The sequence below is a fragment of the Panulirus ornatus genome, chromosome 1 (genome assembly GCF_036320965.1).
Source record: "Panulirus ornatus isolate Po-2019 chromosome 1, ASM3632096v1, whole genome shotgun sequence".
Lineage (NCBI taxonomy): Eukaryota > Metazoa > Arthropoda > Malacostraca > Decapoda > Palinuridae > Panulirus > Panulirus ornatus.
Window position 1 is genome coordinate 45,421,687 of NC_092224.1, and position 21,624 is coordinate 45,443,310.

At 43.8% G+C, this 21,624-nt stretch overlaps 1 protein-coding gene across 2 annotated transcripts in view; it reads right to left on the reverse strand.

Annotated features, from left to right (window-relative positions):
• Positions 1 to 21,624, reverse strand: part of LOC139748878 (superoxide dismutase [Cu-Zn]-like) — a 52,300-nt gene that overhangs the window by 20,273 nt on the left and 10,403 nt on the right. The window contains exon 2 of one of the 2 annotated variants that reach the window (XM_071662252.1): positions 6,118 to 6,319. In XM_071662252.1, coding sequence (XP_071518353.1) covers positions 6,118 to 6,319 — 202 coding nt within the window. Of the gene's footprint in view, positions 1 to 6,117; positions 6,323 to 21,624 lie in introns of both variants that reach the window. The other variant, XM_071662255.1, reaches the window with a different exon arrangement.

Here is a 21,624-nt window from a genome sequence, read left to right on the forward strand (position 1 = left end):
AAGTCGCCTTCTACGACACATGGGGCATGAGAAAGATGGGCGGGGAGATTAGAAAGGGTAGTAAGTGGTGGGAAGAAGAAAAAGCAAAGTTGTTAATGAAAGAGAAAAGAGAGGCGTTTGGACGCTACTTACAAGAAAGGAGTACAAATGACTGGGAGATACATAAAAGAAGGAGCAGGTCAAAAGGAGGTTGCAGGGGCTGAAAATGAGGGCAAATGAGAGCTTGAGCGAGAGAATATCATTAAACTTTAGGGAGAATAAAAAGATGTTTTGGAAGGAGGTGAATAACGTGCGTAAGACAAGAGAACAAATGGGAACATCGGTGAAGGGGGGCAAAGGGGGAGGGGGGAATGATAAAAGGTAGTGATGAAGTGAGAAGGCGATGGAGTGAGTACTTTGAATGTTTGTTGAATGCGTTTTATGATAGAGTGGCAGATGTAGGGTGTTTTGTTCAGGGTAGAGTGCGAAGCGAGAGGGTCAGGGAGAATGGTTTAGTAAACAGAGAAAAGGTAGTCAAATCTTTGCAGAAGTTGAAATCCGGCATGGCGGTGGGTTTGAATGGTACTGCAGTTGAATGCAATAAGAAAGGAGTGACTGTGTTGTTGATTGGTTAATAAGAATATTCAATGTATGTATGTATGGATCATGGTGAAGCGCCTGAGGACTGACGAAATGCATGCATAGTGCCATTGTGCAAAGGCAAAGGGGATAATGATGAGTGTTCAAAATACAGAGGCATAAGTTTGATGAGTATTCCTAGGAATACATTTGGGAGGGTATTGATTGAGAAGGTGAAGGCAACTACAGAGCATTAGATTGGGGAAGAGCAGTGTGGTTTCAGAAGTGGTAGAGGATCTGTGGATCAGGTGTTTGCTTTGAAGAATGTGTGTCAGAAGTACTTAGAAAAATAGATGGATTTGTATGTAGCATTTATGGATCTGGAGAATGCATACGATGGGGTAGATAGAGATGCTTTATGGAAGGTCTTTCCTAGAAGATGGAAAAGTTATGTGGATTTAAATGGAAATGGAACAGACGAGCAAGCACATGTGCAAATTTAGAGGCACACTTCTTCAGTACACGAACATCATCAGGACCACAAGCTATGCTTGTGTCAAGAGAGAGAAGCGCTTTTCGGACAGTCCCAAAAGAGATTACGGGGAGGGGCAGAGGATTAGCAAGAGGAGCACCAGGGGGTGAAGGAATGCTAAAGGCATGTAAGGTGGAGTTAGAGGAGAAACGGAAACCAAAGAGAGTTGCCTTTTCTACGAGAGCAACAGCTATAGTACCGTCAGAATGGAAAAAAGAAGGAAAGGTAGAGCGACAGAAGTTTTTCGAGATGCCTTTAGCTAAAGCCCAGAAAGACCTATCAGTGGATGACAAGAAGCGGTTATTACACTTCCTTTGAATAAAAGAGCTCTTTGTCTCACGATAATGTACTTGCAGTGATTATGGGCAATGATAAATACTGAATGGACGAAGGAAGGAGAGGCCTGAATGGCCTCAAAACAGGAACGGTTGAACCACGAACTGGATGAAGAGGTCGTCTTGGAGGAGGAGGGGATGAATGCTTCCAATCCCGCAAGAATAACCTCTGCTGTGCGCTTGGCGGAGACAGAAGCATCACCACATAAGAGACAGTAATTTACCAAAGGAGAGCAAGAAAGGAATCTTCATAAGCGCTCCCAGTCAGCTTTATTAAGGTGCCAACACTTACGTTTAGAATGGGCTGCTGGAGGAGGAGGTGCCGTCAAAATATGTACATTTATGAAAATGTGATCAGATGAAGCAATTAGGGGCGAGATTGAGTATTTAAAGCGGGGAGATAAGTGGTGAACGTTGAAATTCCCGAGGTAGAGAATCTCGGCTTGCGGGTGAAAGGATGTAACAGTCTCATGGCAGGAATTTAGATTATCGAAGAAAAATAAAACATTTGCAGAATTAGGAGAGCAATTGGCGAAACAGAGGAAATGTTTGGTAATAGGAAGACAGACCTTGAGCCAGATAACATCAAAGTTTGGAGACTCAAGGTTCTTGAAGGGTGAAACAGTGGAATATTCACAGGCACCACCTTTGAGCCGGAATCGTGAGTGGAGGTCATAATTGGATATTAAAAAAACGGACTGTGAGAACATTATTAGACAACTGGGTCTTAGAGAAATGTAAGATATTAGGAGAGATATTAGACGGATGGTGTTCAACTGTGAAGTTACTATAGAGACCACAAAGGTTGGTATAGTGAGCAGAAAAAGAGGAATGCCTATCAGAGAGAAGGGGCCGGTACTACTACTGTCAGAGTCCTCCCTCTCATTGGCAGTAGAGTCAGACGGAAATCCGGAGATTTTTAGCACCCCATGATGCCGGGGACTAGGGGCCATAGATTTGTTTGATAAAGTGTGCAAATATGGCTTAGTTTGGTGAAGCCAAGGCAGCTGTGTATTACAGTGTGCGTCAGGTTGAGTGACGTAGGACTAACATATATTATGGTCAAGGTTGACGGTGACACACGGTGAGATTACAGGTTGATGGTGTCAGATAGTGAGGTTACATGTCGATGGTGTCACAGGAAGAGGTTACAGTCTTATAATGACAAAAGATGAGGCTTATGATGATGGTGTCACAGGATGAGGTAACAGTTTTATAATGACAAAAGATGAGGTTTATGATGATGGTGTCACAGGATGAGGTAACAGTTTTATAATGACAAAAGATGAGGTTTATGATAATGGTGTCACAGGATGAGGTAACAGTTTTATAGTAACACTGGGTGAGGTTCAGGTTGATGGTGTCACAGGATGAGGTAACAGTTTTATAATGACAAAAGATGAGGTTTATGATGATGGTGTCACAGGATGAGGTAACAGTTTTATAATGACAAAAGATGAGGTTTATGATAATGGTAACACAGGATGAGGTAACAGTTTTATAGTAACACTGGGTGAGGTTCAGGTTGATGGTGTCACAGGATGAGGTAACAAGTTGATGGTGTCACACTCTGAGGTTACAGATTGATGGCGTCACACGGTGAGGTTACATGCTTAAGATGTCGCAGGATAAGTTGAGAAGTCGATGATGTCAAAGGGTGAGGTTACAAGTTGATGGTGTCACACGGTGAGTTAACAGATTGGTGGTGTCTGAGGGTGATGCTGCCGTTGGGTGACAGGTAGACCAGGAAAACTGTCAACCTAGTGCCGTCTGGAAAAAGTTATGCACCATTCCCCAACTCCCCAAAAAATGGATTGGTTGTAAAAGTGAAATACACAAGGGAGACACAATACGGATCTGAGGGAGACACAATACGAATGCAAAAGGTGGTCATAGGTAACAGAACCTTAAACTTCTACGAGAGGTTGAGCTCCATTGTAGATAGAATAAAGATTGGGTGGATTGTGTGTATGTGCACTACCAGAAAACATTTTACACTGTACGATTTAGGAGGTTGATTGTGGCGCTGAATTTTCAGGGAGAAGTAAGAACGATGTGACAGTGACTGAAAAGGAACAATGGACGGATGTCAGAGGAGTCAACCTGTAATGGCTTGATGCTCAACATTGGTGTGCTACAGGGTTTAGTCTTGAGAACATTGCTTTTCTTGATTTGTGTAAATAATCTGCCAGAGGATTGGACTCTTACCTGAATATGTTTGTAGGTGTTATCAAGATCATGAAGGAAGTGAGGAAGTTTGCATCAATCTGCAAAGGAACCTTAACAATCTGAAAATATCAGTCTGATATACGGATGATGAAATTCATCTCGAGTAAATTCAGAAATATGGATGAGACACGGTAGAAGAAGTCTCCTGTATGAATGTTATCTTGCAAGAAATAAGCTGCAGGAATATGTGAGTGAGAGGGACTTAGAGGTGAGCACTAGCAACCTGTCACCAGAATATGTGAGTGAGAGGGACTTAGAGGTGAGCACTAGCAACCTGTCACCAGAATATGTGAGTGAGAGGGACTTAGAGGTGAGCACTAGCAACCTGTCACCAGAATATGTGAGTGAGAGGGACTTAGAGGTGAGCACTAGCAACCTGTCACCAGAATATGTGAGTGAGAGGGACTTAGAGGTGAGCACTAGCAGCCTGTCACCAGAATATGTGTGTGAGAGGGACTTAGAGGTGAGCACTAGCAACCTGTCACCAGAATATGTGAGTGAGAGGGACTTAGAGGTGAGCACTAGCAACCTGTCACCGGGGATTTGTAAAGACCAGCTCAGTTGGCAGGTATCAGCATTGCTTTCAAGTGTAGTATATAAGGATAGATTCCACAAACTACATCTTAAATTAGGCCAGAAATACAATATACTTTTCAAGTTTAGTCAACGCACAAAGAATTGATGTGGAAAGTCTAGAGGAAGGGATAAAAGATGGGACCTAAGTTAAGGAAGCTGGTTTAAAGTAGTGATCCAGATAGTGTTGTCTCCAATGATTGTTAAACTATATATAACATAGCAGCAGCATTTCCTGCCTCCTTGGCGGATAACTCCCCTTGAAGTCACTACACCTACTTATCCACCCAAGAATCTAACTACTTATAATTTTCACCTTCAACAGTTAGACAAGACCAGCGCTCTTGAATATATACAGAAACTCCAGACTGACAACAGCAAAGCCCAGTTCATCTATGCTGACTGTTCTCGCGACTCTGCCACTGGGAGGGCAGGTAGTGCTGCCATTGTGATCCAGCCCAATGGTAATAGATTAGGGAAAGATGGTAGAAAAAGTAACTGGACACATACTCTATAATCTAAATTGTCGCCCGTGCTTATCGCTCTTGCGTTGGCAGAAGTCACTGCCACAGACAGTTTAATTATCTCTGATTATCTATCTTTACTACTTGCCCTTAACACCCTGAGATCAGAATGTAACATGCTGGTCTCTGAAGATAGAGACAAATACTCATACACTATTGCTTAAGGGATTCAAATCAAATTGTTTTAGATTCTCTCTCACATAAGCCTCCGTGAGCATGACAAAGCTGATACTTTAGCCAAACTTGCACTTAGTAAAGCTGAAAACAACATTGGGTTGTCAATTAGGACCTTCAAAACTGTAATTAGAAAGGAACTGATAGAGATGTTTGAGGCACGAAGACGAGTTCAGATAAGACTAGGAGAAACATTTTCCATTACAGTGAAGTGAGCAAAGTAAACATGTGTATGGAGAAAGTAGTAAGATCATCAGATTACATAATGTAACTGCTAGACGAAGGTTAGGCTATAGGTACTAGTGGCGCTTTGGCCTATCTGAAGATGTTAAGTGAGTTTGTAAAGTTTCTAGTCAAAGATTTGGACACAAACTAGAACATTATGTTTTAGAAAGTGAAAAAATAGAGCCTTTTAGGGATAGATCTAAACAAACCCCGAAATTCTAAGTTTTTATCCACTTTTTGCATCTTTTCGGTAAAACTTACCATGCGAAACTAAGTAATGTACGTAATAAAATGCCTGCTATGAACTGTAACATCCTATGTAATATCAACCCAGTGGGGTCTGAGTAAGACCCTTTGTGACCCCTGTAATCGTTTTGCGCTACCGCTCACAGGGTAAGCATTGGGTGCTCAATAAATTTGCTTGGGTTACCAGCACAAATCGATCAGTTACAGTCTTTACATGTGTCCACCATGGAAGAGAGATGAGTAGGTGGTAACTTGCCCATAATGTCGGAGATAACTTGGCCATAATGTTGAAGTTTTTACGCCATTTGTGCATCATTAGTTAGCATTTCTTTGAGAGATGCAAGAATTGAACAAACAAAGGCCATGAAATGATAGTAAGCAAGAAACTAATTAGCAAACCTGTAAAGAAGAATTTTTCTTTAATAGGACTAGTGGATGAATGGTAGATACTGAATAATGCACACGTGTAAGAAGTTGTATGATGGTGGAGAAAGTTTAAGAGATGGTGTGTAGAACTCCTTCTCCATACAGTAGAAACAGGTGATCACAGGATGCAAGGTGACACAATGTGAAGATGTAGGGTCATGGTGAGATACTGGACGATAGTGTCACAAAGTCAAGATACACGGTGATAGCGCCGTTAAGTGACGCAGAGGCAAGAAAGACGCTGGTATGGGACAAATTGGGAGTGAAAGTTGGTGTCAAGCTGGAGATGACCCACCTTGCTGGCCGGGTACAAGATCAGCTGGATGATGTCCGAGGTCTCTGACTGGCTGTCCAAGGTGGCGGCAGATCCCGAGGCGGCGTTGATATAGAGTAAAGACGGGTTGTTGTTCTGGTTGACGTACACCACATGACGCTCTCCACGACCCCGCTGGCCCACACCGGCGCTCACCACACTCATCACAACCAGCAATACTAACCTGCTGACAGAATTCCTGTAATGACTAATTTACAGCGTGACGCAAAGACATTCAAACAGTACGGCTAGTGTGGACAGAGTGGAAAGGTTAAAAGATGATTTAAGAGGAAATTTATATAAACTTTTTTAACGGTTGCGACATATGATAACGCTCGTGCACTGGGTTACAGGTAGCCCGATAGATTATTTTCACACTCGTTTAATGTATTGTTTCCTAATTGTCTGACTGGTAAATCATTTATTGTATTGGCTCCTAATTGTCTGACTAGTAAATCATTTAATGTATTGTTTCCTAATTGTCTGACTGGTAAATCATTTATTGTATTGGCTCCTAATTGTCTGACTGGTAAATCATTTAATGTATTGTTTCCTAATTGTCTGACTGGTAAATCATTCCTATAATTTTAGTCCTGACAACAAGAACTTCGCTTCTTGTGACGTCGACCATTTACTTCTACGTTTGTGCTTATTACTATGAGTGAATACAGACGGATATGATCTCAGGTAAGTTCTTGGATCATCACCGTCAACGCCTTTGATAATAATCTGTACTTTTACTGAATATTTTCTCTACAGATCTTAAGTAGTTTAGATCATGTACTGCAGGTGGGTCTGAGAGAATTTGTTTCTCAGTCAAGAAATGGATTTGGCAGCTGGCTACTGTGCTCTGTTCTACGTTTTTCCTGAAGTAGGACAACCAAGACTGAACACATCATTCAATTAAGACTCACCTGGAAATGGTAAAAAGTGAGAATTTGTTCCTTAGACTCAAATTCCAATGTCCAACCTAGCGATGCCTTAAGTTTGTCTCACCTTTTCATATCTTTCCCACCTTCCTTACTTGGGTTTAGGCTGTTGAAGATCATTGCACGCAGGTCTTTTCCCTCATTCATACATTGTTCAACAACTGAGTACATATTGGATTTCCTCTTTCTGCCACCGATGTGCAAACTTTGCGTTAACTGATTGACGTTTTGAAGCTTTACTTCCCAGCTTTATATCGTTGTAATTGTCATTGATACACATCAGAAAAATAGTAGGTCCCAAAAATGATTCTTGTGGTACTCCTTTGTTACATGTCACCATTCTGAGCCTTGAGTGTCTATACCCTTTGTTTACGTCTTATCAACCGAAGTACATCGACATCGATACGATGCGACTTTACCTTTGCTCGCAATTGTTGATGAGGCATATATGTCAAACATTAACACTTGGTCGGACACCGAACTGTGAATCGTCCATCAAATGGTGATTCTTTAAGTAATCTTGTTTTGAAGGTTGATTCCTATAAGTGTACCAAACACGGTCGTCATGCTAATTGGGCGATAGTTTTTATGCAGGAACTTATTCTCTTTTTTCCTGGTTTTGGTTGTTATATTGGCAAAATCCAATTCCGTGAACTTACCCATTTGTAAGTGACTTATTAAAGAGAAAAGTTAATCATTTGACCATCTCATTTCTGTCTTCTTTCATTGTTTTCCTGTAAAGTTTATCAAGACCTGCAGTTTTACTTATTTCATTCCATTTAATGCGAACGGTATACCTTGGCCATGGATGTGAGTATGTTGCACAATGTTATCGTCCACTATCGATAGAACAACAGCAGGAACACAAGTTGTTGTCAGTGGCATATATGAATGAAAAAGAAGTCATATCAGATCTTTACTTTGGTTTTATCATTATGAACTAATTCACCTTTGCCGTTAGTCATGGACCTACTTACTGAGTAATCACTGTCCTACTTCTGACACAGCAATAGAATTCTAAAGTATTTTTTGGTGCTATTTTAAGAATTATTTGCTAAAAATAAAGCTAATTTTCTACGCAAATTTATTCAATTTTTTTTGTCATTTTAGTTATTTGTCTCGGAGTTTCTTGTGTGCTAATTTCTTTAACTTCAGGCAATTCGTTATTGCAGTATTCCAACATTTGTTCTGGAGTTGGATGGTGTATTATGCTCCCTCCGCTGCTGTTGTTGTTGTTGATGTCTTACCAACTCAGGTTGGTTGATAATGTTTTCATTGCCGGTGTCTTCCCAGCTTGCCCCATTCATGACATCGGTATGATTTGTGTCTAAGATCTCATAACACTTTCACATCGGTTTTGTTGACTAACTTTATGCACGGTAGTGAAACCTACCTCATCATATGTATTGTCTGTGATCATTTGCACCAACCATGGCATTATTGACGAGACCCTCGTTTGTAACTGGAAATAAGTGAAATATATTCCTGTCATGAGTTGTATTAATATGTTCATAATGACACTAGACGTGAGCAAGTCATGTGAGCTTGCAAGCATATAGGCTACTGGCGGGCAGGTTCTCTTATCGTTGCTTACAAGCATAAGACTGAAGCCAGTGTGGCGGGTCGAACTGTGCAGGCAGCGTCATGCCCTCATCCAGGCAGGTGAGGGCAACGGTTGTAACTACCTATGACACACGATAACAATGTTTCATGCAAAGAAGAAGCATGAATCACCAGGTATGAATGACGTCGCATGCATTGTCAGAGGTCATCCAGGAGGCAGATGTACACTCGGGATACATCACACCTGTACAGGTGTTGAATAACACCTGTGCTAGGTATACATTACACCTGTACAGGTGATGTGTGACACCTATGCTGGGTATACATCACACCTGTGCAGGTGTGCAACACCGGTGCTAGGTATACATCACACCTGTACAGGTGTTGTCTGACACCTATGCTAGGCATACATCACACCTGTACAAGTGTTGTGTGACACCTCAGCTAGGCATCCATCACACCTATATAGGTGTTGTGTGACACCTGTGCTAGGGATACATCACACCTGTACAGGTGTTGGGTGACACCTGTGCTAGTGATACATTACACCTGTACAGGTGTTGCGTGACACATGTGATAGGTATAAATCACATCTGTACAGGTGTTGTGTGAATCTGTGCTAGGTATGCATCACATCTGTACAGGTGTTGTGTGAAACCTGTGGTAGGTATGCATCACACCTGTACAGGTGTTGTGTGACACCTGTGGTAGGTATAAATCACACCTGTACAGGTGTTGTGTGACACCTGTGCTAAGTATGCATCACACCTGTACAGGTGTTGTGTGACATCTGTGCTAGGGATGCATCACACTTATAAAGGTGTTGTGTCACACTTGTGCTTGGTATGCATTACACCTGTACAGGTGTTGCGTGACACCTGTGCTAGGGATACATCACACCTGTACAGATGTTGTGTGACAACTGTGCTAGGGATACATCACAACTGTATAGATGTTTTGTGACACCTGTGCTAGGCATACACCACACCTGTACAGGTGTTGTGTGACACCTGTACTAGGGATACATCACACTTGTACATATGTTGTGTGACACCTGTGCTAGGCATACACCACACCTGTATAGGTTTTGTGAGACATCTGTGCTAGGGACGTCGCAATTCATACCACAAATAAGCACTCACGTAGACACACACCTTAGTGGTACACTAGTTGATGTTTGTGTCCAAATAGTTGAAGGACCGTCACAACCATCATCACCAGGACCGTCACAACCATCATCATCACCAGGACCGTCACAACCATCATCATCACCAGGACCGTCACAACTATCATCATCACCAGGACCGTCACAACTATCATCATCACGAAGACCGTCACAACCATCATCACCAGGACCGTCACAATCATCATCACCAGGACCGTCACAACTATCATCATCACCAGGACCGTCACAACCATCATCATCACCAGGACCGTCACAACCATCATCATCACCAGGACCGTCACAACATCATCATCACCAGGACCGTCACAACCATCATCATCACCAGGACCGTCACAACTTCATCATCACCAGGACCGTCACAACTCATCATCACCAGGACCGTCACAACCATCATCATCACCAGGACCGTCACAGACCATCATCATCACCAGGACCGTCACAACTATCATCATCACCAGGACCGTCACAACCATCATCATCACCAGGACCGTCACAACCATCATCATCACCAGGACCGTCACAACTATCATCATCACCAGGACCGTCACAACCATCATCACCAGGACCGTCACAACTATCATCATCACCAGGACCGTCACAACCATCATCATCACCAGGACCGTCACAACTATCATCACCAGGACCGTCACAACCATCATCACCAGGACCGTCACAACTATCATCATCACCAGGACCGTCACAACCATCATCACCAGGACCGTCACAACTATCATCATCACCAGGACCGTCACAACTATCATCACCAGGACCGTCACAACCATCATCACCAGGACCGTCACAACCATCATCACCAGGACCGTCACAACTATCATCACCAGGACCGTCACAACCATCATCACCAGGACCGTCACAACTATCATCATGACCAGGACCGTCACAACTATCATCATCACCAGGACCGTCACAACTATCATCACCAGGACCGTCACAACCATCATGACCAGGACCGTCACAACTATCATCATCACCAGGACCGTCACAACTAACATCACCAGGACCGTCACAACTATCATCACCAGGACCGTCACAACCATCATCACCAGGACCGTCACAACTATCATCATCACCAGGACCGTCACAACTATCATCACCAGGACCGTCACAACTATCATCACCAGGACCGTCACAACCATCATCACCAGGACCGTCACAACTATCATCATCACCAGGACCGTCACAACTATCATCATCACGAAGACCGTCACAACCATCATCACCAGGACCGTCACAATCATCATCACCAGGACCGTCACAACTATCATCATCACCAGGACCGTCACAACTATCATCATCACGAGGACCGTCACAACCATCATCACCAGGAAGGTCACAACCATCATCATCACCAGGACCGTCACAACTATCATCATCACCAGGACCGTCACAACTATCATCATCACGAAGACCGTCACAACCATCATCACCAGGACCGTCACAATCATCATCATCAGGACCGTCACAACTATCATCATCACCAGGACCGTCACAACTATCATCATCACGAAGACCGTCACAACCATCATCACCAGGACCGTCACAACCATCATCATCACCAGGACCGTCACAACCATCATCATCACCAGGACCGTCACAACTATCATCATGACGAAGACCGTCACAACCATCATCACCAGGACCGTCACAACTATCATCATCACCAGGACCGTCACAACCATCATCACCAGGACCGTCACAATCATCATCACCAGGACCGTCACAACTATCATCATCACCAGGACCGTCACAACTATCATCATCACCAGGACCGTCACAACCATCATCATCACCAGGACCGTCACAACCATCATCATCACCAGGACCGTCACAACCATCATCATCACCAGGACCGTCACAACCATCATCATCACCAGGACCGTCACAACTATCATCATCACCAGGACCGTCACAACCATCATCATCACCAGGACCGTCACAACATCATCATCACCAGGACCGTCACAACCATCATCATCACCAGGACCGTCACAACTATCATCATCACCAGGACCGTCACAACCATCATCATCACCAGGACCGTCACAACCATCATCATCACCAGGACCGTCACAACCATCATCATCACCAGGACCGTCACAACTATCATCATCACCAGGACCGTCACAACCATCATCATCACCAGGACCGTCACAACCATCATCATCACCAGGACCGTCACAACCATCATCATCACCAGGACCGTCACAACCATCATCATCACCAGGACCGTCACAACCATCATCACCAGGACCGTCACAACCATCATCACCAGGACCGTCACAACCATCATCATCACCAGGACCGTCACAACCATCATCATCACCAGGACCGTCACAACCATCATCATCACCAGGACCGTCACAACCATCATCATCACCAGGACCGTCACAACCATCATCATCACCAGGACCGTCACAACCATCATCATCACCAGGACCGTCACAACTATCATCATCACCAGGACCGTCACAACCATCATCATCACCAGGACCGTCACAACATCATCATCACCAGGACCGTCACAACCATCATCATCACCAGGACCGTCACAACCATCATCATCACCAGGACCGTCACAACCATCATCATCACCAGGACCGTCACAACCATCATCATCACCAGGACCGTCACAACTATCATCATCACCAGGACCGTCACAACCATCATCATCACCAGGACCGTCACAACATCATCATCACCAGGACCGTCACAACCATCATCATCACCAGGACCGTCACAACCATCATCATCACCAGGACCGTCACAACCATCATCATCACCAGGACCGTCACAACCATCATCATCACCAGGACCCTCACAACCATCATCATCACCAGGACCGTCACAACCATCATCATCACCAGGACCGTCACAACTATCATCATCACCAGGACCGTCACAACCATCATCATCACCAGGACCGTCACAACTATCATCATCACCAGGACCGTCACAACCATCATCATCACCAGGACCGTCACAACCATCATCATCACCAGGACCGTCACAACCATCATCATCACCAGGACCGTCACAACCATCATCACCATGACCGTCACAACCATCATCATCACCAGGACCATCACAACCATCATCATCACCAGGAACGTCACAACCATCATCATCACCAGGACCGTCACAACCATCATCATCACCAGGACCCTCACAACCATCATCATCACCAGGACCGTCACAACTATCATCATCACCAGGACCGTCACAACCATCATCATCACCAGGACCGTCACAACTATCATCATCACCAGGACCGTCACAACCATCATCATCACCAGGACCGTCACAACCATCATCATCACCAGGACCGTCACAACCATCATCATCACCAGGACCGTCACAACCATCATCACCAGGACCGTCACAACCATCATCATCACCAGGACCGTCACAACTATCATCATCACCAGGACCGTCACAACCATCATCATCACCAGGACCGTCACAACTATCATCATCACCAGGATCGTCACAACCATCATCATCACCAGGACCGTCACAACCATCATCATCACCAGGACCGTCACAACCATCATCATCACCAGGATCGTCACAACCATCATCATCACCAGGACCGTCACAACTATCATCATCACCAGGACCGTCACAACCATCATCATCACCAGGACCGTCACAACCATCATCATCACCAGGACCGTCATCATCAAGTGCTAGGCGACAGTGGACGTGGTGCTAGGGCTGCTCCAGCTCCCCAGATTATTAGTGAGAGTGTTAACCTGGTACCATCTCACAGTGCACCTGGTACTAGGTAGCATGAGTTGCACCTCCCCAGACTGGTACCTGTACTAGGTACTAGTGAAAGTGTTTTATTTATATAGTCTTACGTAATCTGTGGTTGTTGACTTTCACCTTGTTGATGTCATAGTGGTCCTGACAACGATATAATCGGCTTGAGCTTCTCTGAACAATATATTTTCTAGATATTTTCTTAAAGCAAAATATCATGATTGTCTCTCGTATAGATATCGTCATTGTCTTTCATATTATAATATCGATTGGTGGAATTATATGTAACGAATATGTGCATAATAAAAAGTTATATGTTTGGCAATATAGTGAAATTTGGAGGCCACCCTTCCTACTCTGCTATAGTCCACACACACACACACACACACACACACACACACACACACACACACACACACACACACACACACACACACACACACATACATGGCTTTGGCTGGGGTATGTGCACATACATATGTACATACATATGAGTAAAGACCGGGTACATATATACAGTGTTACGAGACGAGCCAACACCTGTGTAACACATTCCCCGTAACACATAAGTAGCAGTAATGATAGTCTTGCCAGAACCTTCGTCTCTCTAATCAACTCACATCCAGTGACTCCCCTGTAGTGTTCGTAACCTTGTGTTGTACTAGCGTACGTTACACTCAGGTTATACATCTCATTCTCCCACTCACTAATGTCAGACAACATGTCGTTCCTCTTCTTATATCTTTTTTTTCAGTCCTGCCTATGTTGTCTTTCACCAAGTAGCTGAACTCAGGAAACACACGACCACTTTTTGCAGTTGGTGTATCATGTGTGATGTCCTCGGCGTCCATGCTGGTCTGTGTACACATGGTCTTCCAACCAGTTTGTTGTTCTTTGCTCTGTACACGCTGTTATATGGATATGGTTAATACACAAGAATAAGACTTAGGGCAACGTTATGTACACTGCCAAGTGCATCACAGGATTACACAGTAGGAGATGGCCTCACGTGAAGGCTATACTTGAATGATAAGAATAAATCTTAGTCACCAGGCAATTTGAAACTTAGAATAAATACAGTTTCATCTCAGTTTAGATACAGCGAAACTAACTCCCTCCCTCCTGACACCTGCAACTAACTACCTAAGTGATTGGTAACATGATACTGAATCTCACTTGCTAGGGTGATTGGTAACATGATATTGAATCTCTGCTGATATGCTTCAAACATGCTGGGCCACGTTTCCAGCCATAAGGATGTGTCAACCTCAAAGCTGGTCTACAGCAATTTCATGGCCACAGAGAGGCGACTACCTTCGCTTCGTAGTCAGTTTCTCAGGGAACACCTCGCCCTCCTAGCCGCTCCCTCAGACTATGTTATGTCCACATATATTGTCTGTTGGGAGGTATCACATAGACTGCATCGTCTCCACATAGCTGACAGTGCACCTCTTCATTTTAGCTGACCCTTTGGTGAAGTCTTCTCACTGAGGTGGTCCCACGTAGCCCACTTTCTCCAAGTTGGTGTTAAAAGAACGTGAGCGTCACATTGGGAATGTGTTTCTGGCCACGTGATTCCAGTCACAAGGTACTGTACAGTCAAGCCAGCTGTTACAGCTACCTGGCCTGATGATGAGTAGTTGCCTCTTAGTCCGGGTCTGGCACACCAGTGACTGTATGTGGGTCATGATCTGCTGTAGTACACCAGTGACTGTATGTGGGTCATGATCTGCTGAAGTACACCAGTGACTGTATGTGGGTCATGATCTGCTGAAGTACACCAGTGACTGTATGTGGATCATGATCTGCTGAAGTACACCAGTGACTGTATGTGGATCATGATCTGCTGAAGTACACCAGTGACTGTATGTGGGTCATGATCTGCTGTAGTACACCAGTGACTGTATGTGGGTCATGATCTGCTGAAGTACACCAGTGACTGTGTGTGGGTCATGTCCTGGTTAGGTAAACTATTGACTATAGGTGGGCCGTGTTCAAGTCATTTACACCATTGACTTTAGGTGTTGAAACTGGAACTGTGGAAAGTTACCCAGTGGTGATGGAACTGGAACTGTGGGAAGTAAGGTATTGGTGGTGGAACTGGTACTGTGGGAAGTAAGGTATTGGTAGTGGAACTGGTACTGTGGGAAGTAAGGTATTGGTGATGGAACTGGTACTGTGAGAAGTAAGGTATTGGTGATGGAACTGGAACTGTGGGAAGTAAGGTAATGGTGGTGGAACTGGTACTGTGGGAAGTAAGGTAATGGTGATGGAACTGGTACTGTGGGAAGTAAGGTAATGGTGATGGAACTGGAACTGTGGAATGTAAGGTAATGGTGGTGGAACTGGTACTGTGGGAAGTAAGGTATTGGTGATGGAACTGGTGCTGTGGGAAGTAAGGCATTGGTGATGGAACTGGAATTGCGGGAAGTAAGGTATTGCTGATGGAACTGGAACTGTGGGAAATAACCCAATGGTGATGGAACTGGAATTGTGGGAAGTAAGGTATTGGTGATGGCACTGAAACTGTGGGAAGTAAAGTAATAGTGATGGAACTGGAACTATGAGAAGTAAAGTATTGGTGATGGAACTGGGACTGTGGGAAGTTAGATATCGGTGATGGAACTGGAACTGTGGAAAGAAAGGTATTGGTCATGGAACTGGTGCTGTGGAAAGTAAGATAGTGGTGATGGAACTGGAACTGTGGGAAGTAAAGTAATGGTGATGGAACTGGTACTGTGGGAAGTAAGGTATTGGTGATGGTACTGGTACTGTTCGAAGTAAAGTAATGGTGATGGAACTGGTGCTGTGGGAAGTAAGGTATTGGTGATGAAAGTGGAACTTTAGGAAGTAAGGTATTGGTGATGTAACTGGTACTGTGGGAGGTAAGACATTCGTGAGGGAATTGGAACTGTGGGAAGTAAGTATTGGTGATGGAACTGAAACTGTGGGAAGTAAGGTATTGGTGATGATACTGGTACTGTGGGAAGTAAGATATTGGTGATGGAACTAGAACTGTGGGAAGTAACTCAATGGTGATGGAACTAGAACTGTGGGAAGTAACCCAATGGCGATGGAACTGGAACTGTGGGAAGTAATCCAATGGTGATGGAACTGGAACTGTGGGAAGTAAGGTATTGGTGATGGAACTGAAACTGTGGGAGGTAAAGTAATGGTGATGAACTGGAACTGTGGGAAGTAAGGTATTGGTGATGGAACTGGTATTGTGGAAAGTAAGATATCGGTGATGGCACTGTGATAAGAAAGGTATTAGTGATGGAACTGGTACTGTGGGAGTAAGATATCGGTGATGGAACTGGAACTGTGGAAAGAAAGGTATTGGTGATGGAACTGGGACTGTAGAAAGTAAGATAGTGGTGATGGAACTCGAACTGTGGGAAGTAAGGTATTGGTGATGGAACTGGAACGGTGGGAGGTAAGGTATTGGTGATGGAACTGGAACTGTGGGAAGTAAGGTATTGGTGATGGCACTGGTACTGTGGGAAGTTAGATATTGGTGATGGAAGTGGTACTGTGGGAAGTTAGGTATTTACTGGCAATGTTGGAAGTAAGGTATTGGTGATTGAACTGGTGCTCTGGTAAGTATTGTATTGGTGATGGAACTGATACTGTGGGAAGTAAGGTATTTGTGATGGAACTGGTGCTGTTGGAAGTAAGATATTGGTGATGGAACTAGGACTGTGGGAAGTAAAGTATCGGTGATGGAACTGGTGCTGTGGGAAGTAAGATATTGGTAATGGAAGTGGAACTGTGGGAAGCTAAAAATGAAAGAAGGGAATTTGGATGCTTTTGAACCCGTGGTTTATCATGTGTACCCAGCAGTACACCAGTGGGAGGGCATTCCTCATCAGGAGAAACCAGGTCTTTGACCACTTTTCCTAACTTCTCGATACTTATTTTACCCTGCTCAAGACACCCTCTGCTTGTGTTGAAAATGAGGTTCGGTTTAGTATGGTCCATCATATGGATGACCCTAATGCCCGTGACTGATTAGACCATAGTATGGCATGTGAGGTACTGGTATAAGATGGCCCAGTCATATTGTAGGGTTACATAGGCTGATCCTCACCATCTGCCATTCTCTCCCTCGCTCTCTCCAAGAAAGGCGGGATATTTACACCCCAGTTCCCATTAGATCGATGATACGACACCCGTTTACCGTGGAAGCCGGGGTTTGCATTTTGCTGACTGAGACAAGACAACGGACACCACACACCTCTTCAGTTTAAGTTAATGTCTTACACCTCTTCAGTTTAAGTTAATGTCTTACACCTCTTCAGTTTATGTTAATGTCTACTGGAGTTGTCTGACGGCCGGGAAGTGGGTTGTTTCACTCTATGAATATACACGTAATTTTGACTTAAATAACGTATATAAAAATGACTAAAGATAGATAAACACTATGTTATCGTTTCTTCCCATTACCCGAGAGGTCGGCAGGACATTTCAGTAACCTACAAGAAATACTTGTTTCGGAATTGGTAGACTCTGGTGTACGGCGCCTCATGGCAACACAAGCTTCCATCACTTATATAAAGAATGATCGTCATAGAAAAAGGAAACATGGGAATCTTGTGACAATATGTTGAGACTTTTACTGATCCTTTGTGCAGGCATGAGGCGGGAAGTTCCACCGCATCAAACACACTGGTAATCTGACGTGGGACATTCCACAGACAATGGGACTCATTGTCCTTGAACACAATTGCCAGAGAGTGAGGCATGTAGGCAGGAGTTGCCAGACAGTGTGGTTTTTGAAAATGATCTGTCGTAGGTAAAGTGTTGAATACACCAGCTGACTCCCGGGCCTAGGTGTTGCCTTACCTAACGACAACAATCTATTCTTGAACAATCTCTGGTCACGACCCTAGGCCTAAGACATGATCGACACTCTTGACCATTTGGTATGTTTTGTGGAAGAATTATTGGGATATTTATCATGAAAAATACCATCATATCACAGATTATGTTCCGTATACTGGGAAGCTCATATATATATATATATATATATATATATATATATATATATATATATATATATACACACACACACACAAGTCGTCTAATTGAATATCATTGTGATTATCGAGGTTATTTGCAAATCATTTGATGCGTAGGTGGCAGTCAGGGAGGTGTGACCTTGGCCGCACCTCTAAGAAGTACTGGCGCCTGAACCCACCACCTCCCTCCTCACCTCCTACTCTTCTGTGTTGTAACATTGTGCAAGGTGTTGACACCGATATATGCTGGGTCTGGTACAACATAGAGCATGTTGTCCATAAATTGTACCGGTGATGATGCATGGTCTGTTACAGTGCAGGATGGTGTTTAATGTCTGGTGCATGACATTTTACAGTAATTGGCGTATAATGGTGCTGAGTGAATGTGACGTATTACGTATATTGGTGCATAGTAGCTGTGATGCATGATGCATAATGGTACGTAGTGACTGCGATGCATGACGGAATGTAGGGTTGATGGTGCTTCGAAGTATTTGGTGGATGGTTTTATAGAATGGTGTGTAGTGGTGTGGTGTCTAATGGAAGACGGAGTGTGGAGATGCTGGTGCCTGGAAGTGCGTGGTGGTGTATGGAATACGGTGGTGTGTGGTGTATTTCTTATGTCCAAGACTCCAGTACGGACGTAGATCCTTGTCCAAGCCAGATTTGCAAGAAGAGAAATGGTGTTAAGAGGGCTGGGAAAAAAGTGGGTAAGAGAAAGATAAACATAAATGTAAAAGATCTTGTGCGTTAGAGGGAGGTCCTAGTTGGACCTCTCAGTGGTCGATATAGTTACAGAAACAGTCTATTCTCGAACCACCAATGGCCAAATAGTAGTGATGTAGTGTGTCGAAAGAGTGCTGGGAAACGGAGTCGTCTTATGGATATCTTGGAGAACGAATTACTTCTTTATGTGAATAATGCTCAAGAAGCAAGAGCCATCAGCACCTGAAAAGATCTCTGGTCCTTAAAGAGACAGATCTGAGTGTCAGTGTTAAGCATGGTTTCCAAGATGATTAGACATTACGTTAATACAGAGGAAAACAAAGGAATTCAAACAGCAGCAGACCACTGGGTCCCTTCGAGGACGCTTATAACGATGGATGACTTCAGAAACTTAACGGCTTAATATAGTAAAAGTCAGAATGTATATATATAATTCAAGGAAAAAACCTATTAGATGTCAGTGTGACTAAGGAGAAGAAAATAACGTTAATCGTGGATATTCATCACGTCTGTTCTGAAACGTATCTATAGTACTGCTTACAACCATTCTTATTGGTGATTTGCTTCATTTGAAATGAAACGTTTGCTGACGAGTCTATCAACTGCTACATGTGAAATCAGACAAATCATGTCTTAAGCAGCTTGTTAGACCAAGATTATCAAAACCTTTGATAATTTTGAATACCTGTATGAGATCATCTCTTGATCTCTTTTCTAAGATAGATTAAAAACGTGTAGCCGGTTCTTAATAGGATTTGTTTCTCAATCATGTAATCATCTTGATAGCTCGAGGCTGTACTCTCTCCATTCCATGTCTTCACGTAATGTAAGCAAAACTAAGTACAGTCTTCAAGATGGGAACACACTAGTGAACTGTAAACAGTAAGGATTATTTCCATAAGTTTGAATGCCCTACCAATGAATCTTAAGAAACTTGTTCGCTCTTTTCGCTGCTTCCATGCACTGCTTATTTGGCTTAAAGTCACTAGAGATTATTACGACCAAGTCTTTCCTCATTAACCCACTTTACGCAACATATTTCTAAGAGCTTTAATTCATTCTAACGCCCGTCTGTGTTCTTATTCTAGTTTTTTCTCATCGGTTTTGCAGTTCGAGAACCAGAATTGGACTACTTAAGCAGGGTGAGCTCTGATTGGAACAATAAAAAGGCTAGATCTGAAGGAGTTCTGCTAATACGGACCACCACACACCCACTCTTGCCCAGAGGCCCCAGCAAGGCTAGATCAACAACCACTATACTAACACATACCACCACACACCCTCTCTTGCTCAGAGACCCAAGCAAGGCTAGATCAGCAGCCTCTCTATAGCCACGAACCACAACACACCCCCTCTTGGCTAGGGACCCCAGCAAGGCTAGATTAGCAGCCTCTCTACTGACACGGACCACCACATACCCTCTCTTGCCCAGAGGCCTAACAAGGCTAAATCAGTAGTCTCTCCACTGACGCGGACCACCACACACCCTTGCTGTCTCGTCTGCAGGTCAGCGGCCGTGTCGTGCTGACGATATCTCCTCTATCATGCCGTTGACATTCACTGTCAAGGAAACCCTGCGAAAGGTGAACGTATTTTGCCGGCAGGTTTGTGAAGAAATACGTCATCAGTAACATAATACCTTATGAAAAAAGCAGAAAAAAAATAAATGATATTCCTTGCGACACAGGTTGGGTCAAGGCTTCTGAAAGTTGATTTTATTGACCAACCTGCTGCTTGAGTAGGCCAGACACGTCCACTCTAATCCCCTGCACCACACACTGATACAACCCAGCACCTCCGTCTGTACAGCAACATCTGATTTCTTTTTCCAGAAAGTCTCTAAAATGATCAGCAAGCGATGTATGTAGGAAATGTATGAAGCACACACACACAAACACACACACACACACACACACACACACACACACACACACACACACACACACACACACACACACACACACACACACACACACACACACACACACACACACACACACACACACACACACATACCTGACTCTAGCTGGTGTGTATGTATTTATATAAAAGGAAAGAAATTGTATGTATGCAAGGTAAAGGACGGGCTAACAGAAGTATAATACCCTCTCATCATAAGACACAAGTAGTAATCACATAGTAATCATATTGTAATTTAACAACTTATGGGCATTTCTACAAGCGGACCTGTCGGCTAAATCCGTATTTTAACCAATGTGATTGACCAATACCTACACAACCCACTAGTACCTCCTACCAGTGCACGTACTAGCACATGTGCCCG